Consider the following 12,668-nt stretch of genomic DNA (forward strand, 5'->3'; position numbering starts at 1 on the left):
TTGGAGAAAATTGGGTTATCTGGAGATTCACATCGAAGACAGCGTGTCTAATATAAGACCATTACATTCAGCGTAGTTGACATTTGGTAATTGCAACCCGCAAAACTATTTGGTGTGTTTGCCTGGCAAACATTTACCAGAACACAGTCACAGACACCTAACATTTCTCTGCAAGCTCAAATAGTTTCATAAACCAACAACCCGTGTCATTTCAGTTAGGCAGACGGCAAAATCGTACATCACACCGACGGACGCATCTTTTCTCTCATTTGGTAAACTTCGATCTGTCGCCCCCCCAAACCAATTTAAATAGGCCGCGGATCAAATGGTTCCAGTGATTCCATGTTCTGTACATGTTCTGTACGTTGACTTCCTCTTTTCTCTTCTGGCTGTAGATGAAGTGTGTCCTCCTGACTGGGACGGTCTTATCTGTTGGCCCCACGGCTCCCCCGGGCTCGTCACCAAGGTCCCCTGCCCGTCTTACATCTATGACTTCAATCACAAAGGTTAACGCTTGTTTCTTTCGTTTATTCAGGGTTCGTACGGGTGCTTGAAATCCTTGAAAGTGCTTGAATTTCAATGTTGTTTATTTCTTTGTGCAGAATGCGCAGACTTTGACTGCGGGGATGGATTCATGCAGTTTGTGCTGTCGATGTATTGCAGTAAAATGAATGTAGTAATTAGTTCAGTAAGAATGTTCATGCGTTTTGTTGAATCCACTGAAATGCACTCGTCGTTCGAATGTTTTTTCAATTATTCTAGCTTATTAAACGTTTTAGGCCGGAGGTGAGTGATGGAATTATAATGTCACTTCTCTTCACACACTAATTGGCCGACTTCACTGATTGTTTAGAACATTTTTAATACTGCTAATGACACTAATGAAGGCTCTGTCGTGTTCGAGTGTCTCAGCAAGCCATGAGAGTCTGACAGTGAGTTGACTTAATGACATTCAGTCCTTGAGGATTGTATCATTTATATCTGTGCCTCTCTCTCCCTGTTAGAAAGGCCCGTAATGATGATAACGCCGTGTTCGAGGAGGTCTGATTAGCTAAAAAATGATAAAATCCACACGTGTAGGTTTTATCATCGGAGCTCAGGGTCTTTTAAATATCAAGGCTGCATGAAATGTTTTAATCATGGCCAAAGTTTAGTTTTAAGATATCATGAAAATCACGTAGGAGTGTGTGTTTCCAGGTCATGCTTACAGGAAGTGTGACGTGAACGGCTCCTGGGTGTTTGTGGACCGCTGGAACAAAACGTGGACCAACTACTCCGAGTGTCTGCGCTTCCTTCAGCCCAATGATGAAGACGGGAGAGTGAGTGTGACCGTCGAATATTCACACAGCAGTTTATTTGGATTGCTGGCTAATCCAGTATTTTTCACATGCCGTCATACGTACACACTGCGTTTGCAGTCAACACGATCACTGTGAAATCATCTCTGAGCGCATCACGGACGCCACCGCTCTGTGAAAGCAGAAAATACGCTCTTTTTTTCCCCCTCATGTCACGGTCGGCAGGCAGGTTATTAAAGCCGTGAAATAGATGTGCTCAAAAACGAGGCACTAAATATTAGAAAGTCACTCACCGACGAGCTGAGGAGCTTTTCACAAAGAGAGTCTCTGTAAACATTCATTAGTGCTTTGTCGGCTGTGGAACAATGACACACTGTCATCTACACGAGTTGATTTGTTAGCAAACGTTGCTTGTTTACACACCTATAAATACAGACACGATGGAATTTGAGGTCATGTTTCCTTCCATTCGGCCAAATGTAAGTCAAATAGCCACTGTTTTTAGCTCTCCTTTGGTCTCCACCAACTGGGAATCATCTGGCTAATTAGCGGCTCGGTGCTCCATAATGTTGATGTTGTCCGCCTGCTGTTGGTTTATCTGGGATACAGCTGCCTGCCGCAGGACCGTCATTTGATCCACTGTTTATCAGAACTGGACTTCGGACGATTCCAGTCACGATGTCCACACACACAGACTCACACACTGTGAGGCATGTTCTCAAGGGCTTCGAGGCGTCCCACAGTCGATCCTGCTACATTGCTCCTCGTTGCCCACCAAGCAGTCCGACTCAGATCAGAGTTGTTTTTGCATTTCCATCGTCCTGCTCACTCTTTAGAGACTGGAACGATATTTTGGCACATGTTCATCTCCTTGACTTTTTGAGAATGAATCATATTCTTTTGAAATTCAAACTATTCACCCAAGGAACCAAATCACCTCAGAGACTTTTTGTCCTCTGCTCTGTGAAAAATGAAAACATACCAGGTATAGAGCCGCCTTTTGTTTGTGGTATTACCTGAATCGTCTGGCTCCTTTGAGTCTGACTAATGCCCGACAATAAGTCCTCTTAGATACCAGACAAGATTTAAAGTGTTTGTTAAAATCCCTGAAGTTGTCTCCAATTTGGAGGTATTCGTCAGAGATTAAGGATGTAATCCTGCAAGTTACCTGCTTAGACTTTATGAATCTACTTCCTCCTGTTTGGATTAACTTCAGACAAAAACACACACTAACACAGTGAGAGATGTTCTGGGAGTGGAGTTTTTCGGATCCGGTCTTTAATTTGGCACACGTGCAGGCTACACAGCGGCATTAACGTCAGTTTTCGACATTAATTATCGGTGCAGCTGTCATTTCTTCCTCAGCTCGTATCAGCATGCATAAACTTAATAATTAGCCCCCCGAAAACATCAGCGGTGTTGGCTGCTCTGTTCTCATCGTAGCGTCCGGTGTAGCCGAGCAGCTGGGAGTCATTGACTTGATTTTTCCTGAAAATCTGTTTTTGTAGGCTGGATTGTTTTGTTGAGTTGTGGAGCTTTTTTCAGCTGCAGAAGCTCAACTGCAGCGCCTCCACAGAGTTTATTCCGAACGCTGTTTTCTTTTCAACCAAACTACACCTGCCAGCTATACGCTGCCTCTGAGAGATAAACTGGATGGATAAATAAATACAGATAAAAGCACCAGATGCATTGTGAGTGTTCAGAGCAGAATGTTAATATGCAACAGCTGTCCAAAGGAGGCTTTCTAACAATTAAAAGTAGATAGAAGGAAACAAAGACAATGTATGAAATCAGAAGGTTATAAAGGTACAGATACGTCTGTGCTGCAGTTTGTAGGTGTGAGAACAGTGTCGTTTCTCTTTCAGCCACGATTTAACACCTCTGATAAAAACATTAAAGCTGCGCTGCGTTGTCAAAGACGGGACCGCCTCTTTCTGGAGCTCTCTGTCCTGATTGGTTAAAGCGGGCAGGGATACCATAAAAACCTCCTCTCTCTCTCTCTCTCTTTCTCTTTCTTACTACATTTTGACCAACCACTCATTTATTACAGTTGGATTATAGTGATATTTATCTTACATTCATTTGAAACTCACTTGTAGCATCTTTAAAGGTGCATTATGTAGTTTTGGGGAAGACATTTTAATCAGAAGAGAAAGATCTTAATTTATTTTTGTCTAAACAAAGTAAACAAACAAACTCTCTTCATTTTCATGACTGACTAAACTGAATAAACAAACTGACCTTAAAGGAGAACTTCGGTCGATTTAAACATGCAGCTTCATTGCTCAAGCTACCCTTGACTTGCCAGTACCGAAGACGCGAACAAATTTGGTCCAGCCATTACAGAGCTCCGTGAACGGAGACGTAGCATTGAACGCTAACAGCATGGGGTCAGAACTTTAGACTGTGTTTTAAGCGTCTTAACATGCTCCACATCTCACACCAAAAGTTATGCAACATCGGCAGACACCTTACAACACAGCACTGTAGCGTGTATGACTAAAAATGAATAAAAAAGTAGTTAAAACAATGTGTTTGTGCAAGGAGCTACTTACCTGTTTGTTGACATCGGCGTCTTCCGGTAGCTAGACCAAACTAGTCAATCCGTCGAGCGTGCATTTACTCCCTCACTGGCGGAGACGGAAACGTAATCCAGCATTTTCGTGTTTATGTTCATAATGTACATGTCCATGTTACAGCCTGTCATGAGCCATGAGCCTTACAATAGCCTGTTAAGCCTGTTAAGTGCACACTCGATGGATATGCTAGTTTGGTCTAGCTACCGGAACACACGGATGCAACAAACAGGTAAGTAGCATGTTAAGACGCTTAAAACACGCTTAAAACACAGTCTAAAGTTCTGACCCCATGCTGTTAGCGTTCAATGCTACGTCTCCGTTCACGGAGCTCTGTAATGGCTGGATCAAATTTGTTCGCGTCTTCGGTACTGGCAAGTCAAGGGTAGCTTGAGCAATGAAGCTGCATGTTTAAATCGACCGAAGTTCTCCTTTAAAGGACAACACAGTTTCAAACAGAGATCTGAGGACCTTATTTTACTCTGAGAACAGCTTGTTTATTCAGTTATATTTCTGAGTTTGCATTATTACCTCATTAATATGTGAAAAATTCTGAATTTCTTTTCCAAAACTCCATAGTGCACCTTTAGTATCAAACATTTCTCTATGTCCGTGTGTGTTCACAGCAAGAGTTCTTCGAGCGGCTGTACATCATGTACACCGTTGGCTACGCCGTCTCCTTCAGCTCTCTGCTGGTGGCCATCTTCATCATCGGGTACTTCAGGTATGAAAGCAGTTTTTAATTACCTAAAGGATGAGCTGTTTTTCCTCGCAGCTGCAGTGTTACAACACAAAAACCTGTTGATTATCCCCCAAAGACAGAAACTGCAGGAGGTGGTCCCTTAAGGTTCAATGCCTGACAGCTGGGCACGTTCCACGTCATCCCCCGGGTTTAGAAAACCCCCCCCCCGGAGACCAGCAGTTTTCATTGACACACCGGCAGCATTTTGTGAAACCTGCATCTCTTTTCCAGCATTTGTGTTCTGACTGTCCTGCTGTGATCCAGCATCACGGCAAATGTTTTGTTCTCTGCTCACACTGACAGAATTGCCAAAATTGAGGATACTTGACAGCCATCAGGCTCATTATTCGATTGTTGAGTGCGGTGTTGACGGACACCGTTGTTCCACGCCGCTGTGCACAGGGGGGGAAATGAAGGGGTTTGCTCACAGCTGATACCAAAAAATGAAAACAAACTGTTGACGGTGCTTTGACACCAATTTAGACAGCTTGAAAAACAATAAAGGAGCAATAGATTATTGAGTTTTCAGATGGAGGTAATAACATAATAAATGCTCAACAATGTCTGATGTGTTACCTTTAATCGAGAGCTCTTCATACAACGTTTGAGCGGCACTGAACTTCTCAAGTTAGCTGCGAGGCTGAACAGGCTTGTGCATGGTTAAAACGTCATACTTGCAGATCAGTTTACATGTATTCCGTGAAATGAAAGATGATTTATGTTCTTAGAAATACAAACAAATCATGGAAACAATAGCTTCGAGGTAAAGGACAGCGTTACCTCGCTGATGCAGGCAAACAGATGATTTTATGTCCGCACTGCACAAACCGCCTCCTCGGTGAAAAGATCAGGGATCACATTTTAACATTTTAAACTGCCCTTTAATGTTAAAATTCCACTCTCAGGCCTCGCTGGCCTTTTTATTATGAAATGGCGCTGGTGCAATCATAACCCCGTCAGTCCTTCAAAACCTTTTGGAAACACTTGAAACTGAAGTGTCCCCTGCTGATATATTTTTTGACTTTACCATAGAACATGAAGTGGCAATAAATGACTGAGTTTTCAATAAAAATGAAAATATTTGGTTTATTTGCTACATTTATTGGGATAGAAAACTGGTAGTGTTTTGATTCTGCACACCTCCTGTAAGTAGAAAATGGTGGGCCTTATTTCTGAGGCACTTAAAGGAGGCGGTTTCGGGTTATGACATGTACTTTTGGTTGATTTCCAACTTTTCTTCTTCACTTTTACTTCGGTTTTGTGCTCCACACACTTTGTGAAATAATCATAAAAGTGTTGCAGCAGCAGTAAAGTCCACAAAGAACTCTGCCAGAACAGCAGAGCGACAATTTTGCAGCCAAATGTCACTCGGATTTATGATCATATTCCAACATTGAGTGCCGATATGGTGCACGAAAGACAGAGTGATGGTATGAGGTTTGGAGACCAGGGTCGTCCCGCGGTCCTGTCGCTGTAGTTTGCGTGCTTTCTAGGTTTTTGAATAGTTCCCCCTATTCCTGAGTCTTTCCAGCCTCGTCTCCGTTTCTAGTGACTTTCTCTCCCTTGCTCCACCTGCACCTCGCTCTCCTTTTTATTGAGTTTGCATTTGCGACCAGTCTTTTGTTCGAGTCACCTGTATTTGTTTTTCATTTGATTAGTTTCCATTATCCTGCGGCTCCTGTTACCCGGATGTTCTTTTGTCTTCGCCTGCTCCTTGTACATCTTAATATCCACATCCCTCCACAATTAATCTCAATTAATTGAATGTTTGACTCAGAGAGTCTGTCAGCATGTCAGAGCAGGAAATCAGGAAAAAATAAAAAAAAGTTTCCACTGTAGTCAATTACTTTAGAGGCTCTGTTCAAACCTGCACTAACAAGGGTTTAATTGAAAATGGAAATCCGTTTTTATCCTACGATTAGCACCGAGTTACAAAGATCTTTTGGATCTCTTCCAGAACCTTTACGGGAAATTATAAGAGAATTATAATGAAATCACAGACCGGTAAAACTATCACAGAAAGCCAAGGAGAAATCAGAAAATGAAAGACTTTTCATTTTCTGAGCTGTGGGTGGAAACTTGAGGGCAAAATAACATTTTCATCAATATATGATGCGTTAACTTGGATTATTTTTGAATTGAATTAAACGTTTTAAGTCAGCTGTGGGGCTGTGAATGCTATCTCTAGACATCCTGTGCCTTAACAACCATAAATGTGCTGTGTGTCGTAGAAAAGTAAAAATATACTTTAGAAATTGGGTACATAAAGGCTTTGAGGTTAAAGAAAGCATTAACCTCCCTCTGCTTGTACATAGAGAGATGGAACTAAACGGACTATTCAAACAAAAATTTCTCTCCGTTGCCTTCTTGGTGAAAAGATCACAAATGTTAAAAATAAATACATATTAAACTGCCGTTAAGGCTCCTCAGGTTTATTCTGAAATAAAATCCACAGATGTAATCACCCAGTCAGCACTTCAAAAACCTTTTAAAATTCTCTCTCCACTTGAATTGGTACCTTTCCATCCTGCCTCAATATTTTTAGTTTTGGAGTTAAATACAGGAGACAGAGGAAGACAGACGGAGAGCAGGGTAGAAAACCCGTAAAAACATAATTTAGTTAGCTTAATAACTTAAGTCTGAGGCGATGAAGAAGGCGATGAGTTAAAAAGGCTTTAATACCTCCTGGCTGTTGAGTCAGAGCAGTAACAACAACCACGTCTACGTGTTTCATGACGTATGAAAGAATGCTGTGCGACAAATTAGCAAAGATGTGATATGCAAGGTACAGGCTTATTTATTGGAAACTGTACAACACATGGTTGCGTAATGAAATTAAAGTTCACAAACTCCTTCACGATAGACAAAACACAGAAACTACATACAGATATTCATATACAAAATATACATAAACACGTATATTTTGAATCTGAGTCAGAGTTATAAACAGCAGCAGCATGACGCTGAAGATAAGATAAGATAAGATAAGTTGGGGCCTTGTAGATGAACAGAACAGTGTCTTTCACCCAAACGTTGAGTGCTCAGTGCGGCGGCGGTGCCGTGACAGTGTGCTTTAAACATCAACGGATCTGAACCTGAGGGCAGAGTGACGGACGGCATCCAGGGGCTTAAGAGTAGAGGCAGATGCATGCATATTAATCAAATCACCATAATCCACCAGAGAAAGAGAGAGAGAGAGAATTATCTTCAACAATCCTCCTCCTGCAGCAGGGCTCTTTTCTTATACCACAATATGAGGCTTTATTTATGAAGCTGCAGTTCATTAACCTTCTGCAAACCACAGTCAGCTACTACTGCAACTATGAGACATCTAACAACATGATGTGATCAGCAAAGACTGTCTGTAGTGTCGACGTGACTGCTTTGAACTTAAAAACTTAATTAAACTTGACACACAATTGAAAGGTGAAGGCAAACCTTTATAACACTTGACACCAAGACAGCTCCCACTCAACGCTAATTAATCTCTCCATAAGAACCAATTACAGATGAAACACTATAGTTTCTGTCAGTGTGTGGCTGAGCTGCTGAGTAAATAAGCTCGGAGCAGCCACAACAATAACAATGAGTGTTCATCAGAATGAGAGAGCGTGGCCGTGTACTTATACACGTGGAGCATCGACGACTGCACGCTCACAAATACAATTTCTCATACGTGTGCAGCCACGGAGGAGAACAGAATTAGTGTCAGGTCTCATGAAACAGGGGGATTAATGCAGAAGTGTTGTTCTGGCTTCTGTTATCACATTCAGCAAGGACCACAAAGTGTCTCTCTGCCACAGAGAACAGAGAGATGGCTCCCAGAAGACAAATTAACAGCTTCACAGTCGGAGAGCGGGCCGGCAGAAATGTAGAAATGTGACCGAAGGAAACGAGGGAGACTCTGGAGTTAAACACCCTGTTTGAAGCTCTCTGTGCTGGTTTGGACACCGTTTTATTATGCTGTTAATCATTAATCCGTAACTCTGAATGCCGTTTGCTTTTCCTGGCAGACGTCTTCACTGCACCAGAAACTACATCCACATGCACCTGTTTGTTTCCTTCATGTTACGGGCCGTCAGCATCTTTGTGAAGGACAGAGTCGTCCACTCCAGCGCCGGACTCCAGGACTTCGACTCGGCGCTGTTGGACAACCTGAAAACGGTCAGCATGGCTCCACTGGACAAGTCTCAGTATGTAAGTACCGCTTCTACTCGACTCTTATCTCAGGCCTGATAATGACAAGGGCGCTCTGACCACAGAAAACTTGTTTGGGAACATCTTCCAGTGATACTTTTGAGTATAAGCCTCTTACAACAGTCATTCAGGCAGAGTAAAGTCCTTGCTGCACTCTTGAACCGCACCTGGTTTTCTACAGTATGTGCGTCGATATAATAACACAGCTTTTGTCTCGTTGTTCTCACAACACTTGCCGTGATTCGAGCAGCTGTGTTTATTCTGGGAAAATAACACAGAGAGCCCCAGATCGCAAAGAGGTGCACCATCACTCCACGCAGTGGGCCGGACGAACGTGCCGGGCGTGGGCCGCATCTGGGCGACGACAATTTTGCCATCAGGGATTCAGTCCATTGGCCAGAATAAAATGTTTGCAGTTAACATTGTTTAAAAAACACTGATATTTTCAAGTTTGTACATGTCATACGTACCATACTGACATTTCCATATCATGTTCATTTGGGGTGTGAATCTTTCGCAGTCTCTCTATTTGATTCAACCTGAGTTGATTTCAATTTTTGGGTATCCGGTAGTCTGTGTGTGCTTTGCTGTGTTCTTACCGTTATAAATCCAGCAGTGAGAGGTCCAAAGCTGTACAAGACTCTTGGCAGAAGTTTTTGAGCAGAGGGTTTATTTAATGTGCTGAATGCTGCGGTGTTTGTTTGTTAGCTTGTTAGCGGTTGTCAGCAGGTCTTTTTTACTCTGACCGCTCCATCGACATCTTGTGGAGGCACAAAAGGTGTTTTTCAGGCCTTTCTCAGCCCGTCAACATCAGGCGCCAGGGTTTGGGGGAACTTTGTACCAATTAGACTGTGTAATGTTTATATACTGAACTTAAATCTGTCTAACTCTGACGGCTCAAGCTTCATCCTTGTGATCCATGTTCATACATGTATTTTTTTTACACATAGCCAGGACTGTGGATTTTGTCCTTCATCATTTATACTGTGTGTCTTGTGTGTTGGCGGTGGTGTACATCCAGATGGGTTCTGGCCTGCTGTTCTGGTTCAAAAGTCCAGGCGCTTGTTTTATTCCCAGCTCATCCCTGTCCTTGGCTACAGAAGTGTACTGAGGGTTTAAATCTGAAACACGTGTTTAAAGTGCTCACATTTAGTCCGACCATTTGGCAAATCACCTATATGCTGTGACCCTCCTGATAATTAAGTTGTATGTTTTTAACTACAAATAAGAGACAAAGCGCTCAATGCATGTATATAGCTTCAGTAGTGAGAAAAACAAAATAAGAATAAAGAATTGCAATCCTATCAAGAATTCTTGCCACCAAGAATTGTTGTGGCAAGAATAAACAGTTTGATGGGATTGCAATTCTTTATTTTCCTCATGTTTTTAATTATTGATAGATGAGTCTTTCTTTTACAAATCTATCTTAATTGCCTTATTAAACGCTGACTACACAGCAGTGTACTTAATCCTGACTGCACAGCACGTAGCCTTGATCGTTCTCTTTAGAAAATGCCATGTTTTATGCACTGCAGGAAGAGTGTCCAACTATTTTAATGGATTTCCGGATTGGAAATAGTTCTCTAATTCAATGAGAATCTCATGAAACAGTTTTTTCAAGGCCAATGACCCGATCAGCTTTCTGTGGCAGAAACATCTTCGCACAAAGAGCTTTGCATGTTAAAGAGTCGCCTTGAGGCTGCGTTCAGCAGTGTGTATCCACATGAACCAGTCTGAGGGAATTGAGAGTAAAGGGTTGATGAGGGTTTTTGTAAAAGACAAAACCTGCAAGAAGGAGAGCTAACTGGGGACGTTTTCACCTTGAACCATAGTATTTAAAACAGGCTACTGTGTTTTTTTTGCTGTTTTTGTAAGCACTATGGGATTAAATTAATGTTTTTTGTTTCCTTAGTGTGTCTTTTCTAAGGAGAAACATGTGCATTAGGATCAACAACTACACTGTTAAAAAATATAATGAAAACAGTAATTTCCTGTTATTGAAGTACAGTTTTTTAATTTTACATAAAATCTGGATTTTTTTAAGGTTTAATTTACACATCGCTAGCCTCATAGCATAATTGCCTAAGTCATTTGGCTAAATTGTGATATCTGCCTAACTTTACTCTCCTACCACTGCTGCATCATCCTGCCTTTCTGCCTATGTCCTTGGCCAATCACAAAACTCATTAGAATCCAAAAACACTATCTGCCTTAGTCATCTCTTTGACTTAGGCAGTTTTGATGATACAACAAAAATGGCAGAAAACATGAGAAAGAGGGCTCGGCTGTCCACAAGTGAAGCATTAGCTCTTCTCTTTGATTCGTTTTTATCTGGTAAGAGTTCATATTTATTCAATATCCAGTGACAAACTTTCAGTGTGGACAATGGACCATCAATGCGTTCTTCTGTGCCCCCAGACAAAAGCAAGCACAATGTATTATAAAACTAAATTACAGATGCACAACTTTGCTTGCTTCAACCTGAGTAACAAAGATGGGTATTGTTATGCTTGGGAGGAGCATGAAGGCTCCCTCAGCAGTGAGGTTTTTGCCCATCTGGAGTTCAAACACTTTGAATCAATCCTAGAGGCCAACGGAAACATCGAGAAAGTCATTGTCTGGAGTGATGGCTGTGGATATCAAAATCGGTGTGGTACCATCAGCAACACCTACCTTCATCTGGCCATGAAGCATGGTGTCACCATTGAACAAAAGTTTGTGGTTGCAGGGCACATACAAATGGAGTGTGACTCCATGCATAGCCTCATTGAACAGCGCATCATCAAAGATATTCACACTCCACGTGATTACATTGTCATCTTTGAGACTGCACGAATGCATCCATACAATGTGACTCAGCTATACCACAATGACTTCATGAAGTTATCTGGGGCCTATGTCATCAATATTCGACCAGGTAAAAAAGTTGGTGACCCAACAGTCCATGACCTCCGGGCTCTCCAGTACTTGGCTGATGGTCGAATCTGGTACAAGTTGGATTTTGAGTCTGACTGGGAGGACCTGCCTCAGCAAATCAGCATCTCCGAAGAACCATCCCAGAGGAAAATGTTACTGCTCAAAGCTTGCTCCTTTATGGCTATGGAGCCATAAAGGAGCTCAATGAGAGTTCTCATTTCAGTCTTGTTGTAGTCTTTTTTGGTCTCAAACATTTCTCATTTGTTTCTCCTAAAATTCCTTAGGATCAATAGGTGAGACTTGAGACTTTACCACTTAAACCTTGCTCCTTTCCAGCAATGGGGAGACATTCTGAAACTTCATTCTGAGCTTGATGAGATCTCCTTTGAAACTTACAGGGAGCCCAAGTTGAGATTTTCTGCACCTGTTTCTCAAGAGAAACAATTGAGAAACAGAAGAAATCAGCCACAGCCTCACTTTGGTCTCACATAGATCTCATAGTTGTCTAGGAGAAATGAATGAGACACTACTGAGATCTCTTTTCCAATTTTCGTTTCCTCTGGGATTCCAATGGGTCCCACTCTTTCCTTCCCAATTGCCAATTACTCTCAGGAAATTCAATGACTTGCAGGCAATGAAACCAGTACTACCAAGAGTGGCCCACCAGTACTATGACAACCTCTCTCATCCATAGACAGTGTGAAAATGAGTTTGCACAGCACCTGAGTGGAACTTTGATTAAGGGTGGGAAAGGAAAACAGTGATTAAGGTTAGACATTAATAAACAACTTGGTTAAGGTTGACAAGTTAAACATCTTGGTTATATTTAGGAGAGTAAAACAACTTTGGTTATGTGATGTTTGCATTTATATGTAAGAGCGAAAAATGCCTAAGTCATGGCATATTCTGCCTAAGTCACTTTTTATTTGTTAGGGAATT

At 41.9% G+C, this 12,668-nt stretch overlaps 1 protein-coding gene across 3 annotated transcripts in view; it reads left to right on the forward strand.

The window, feature by feature from the left end:
• The window catches only part of pth2ra (parathyroid hormone 2 receptor a), a 62,624-nt gene that overhangs the window by 10,830 nt on the left and 39,126 nt on the right, over positions 1 to 12,668 (forward strand). For 2 of the 3 annotated variants that reach the window (XM_030427365.1, XM_030427367.1), the window contains exons 3-6: positions 396 to 506; positions 1,198 to 1,319; positions 4,501 to 4,598; positions 8,630 to 8,813. In XM_030427365.1, the coding sequence (XP_030283225.1) occupies positions 396 to 506; positions 1,198 to 1,319; positions 4,501 to 4,598; positions 8,630 to 8,813 (515 nt within the window). The remainder of the gene's footprint in view (positions 1 to 395; positions 507 to 1,197; positions 1,320 to 4,500; positions 4,599 to 8,629; positions 8,814 to 12,668) is intronic. The other variant, XM_030427366.1, reaches the window with a different exon arrangement.

Source organism: Sparus aurata, chromosome 9, assembly GCF_900880675.1.
Source record: "Sparus aurata chromosome 9, fSpaAur1.1, whole genome shotgun sequence".
Taxonomy (NCBI): Eukaryota; Metazoa; Chordata; class Actinopteri; order Spariformes; family Sparidae; genus Sparus; species Sparus aurata.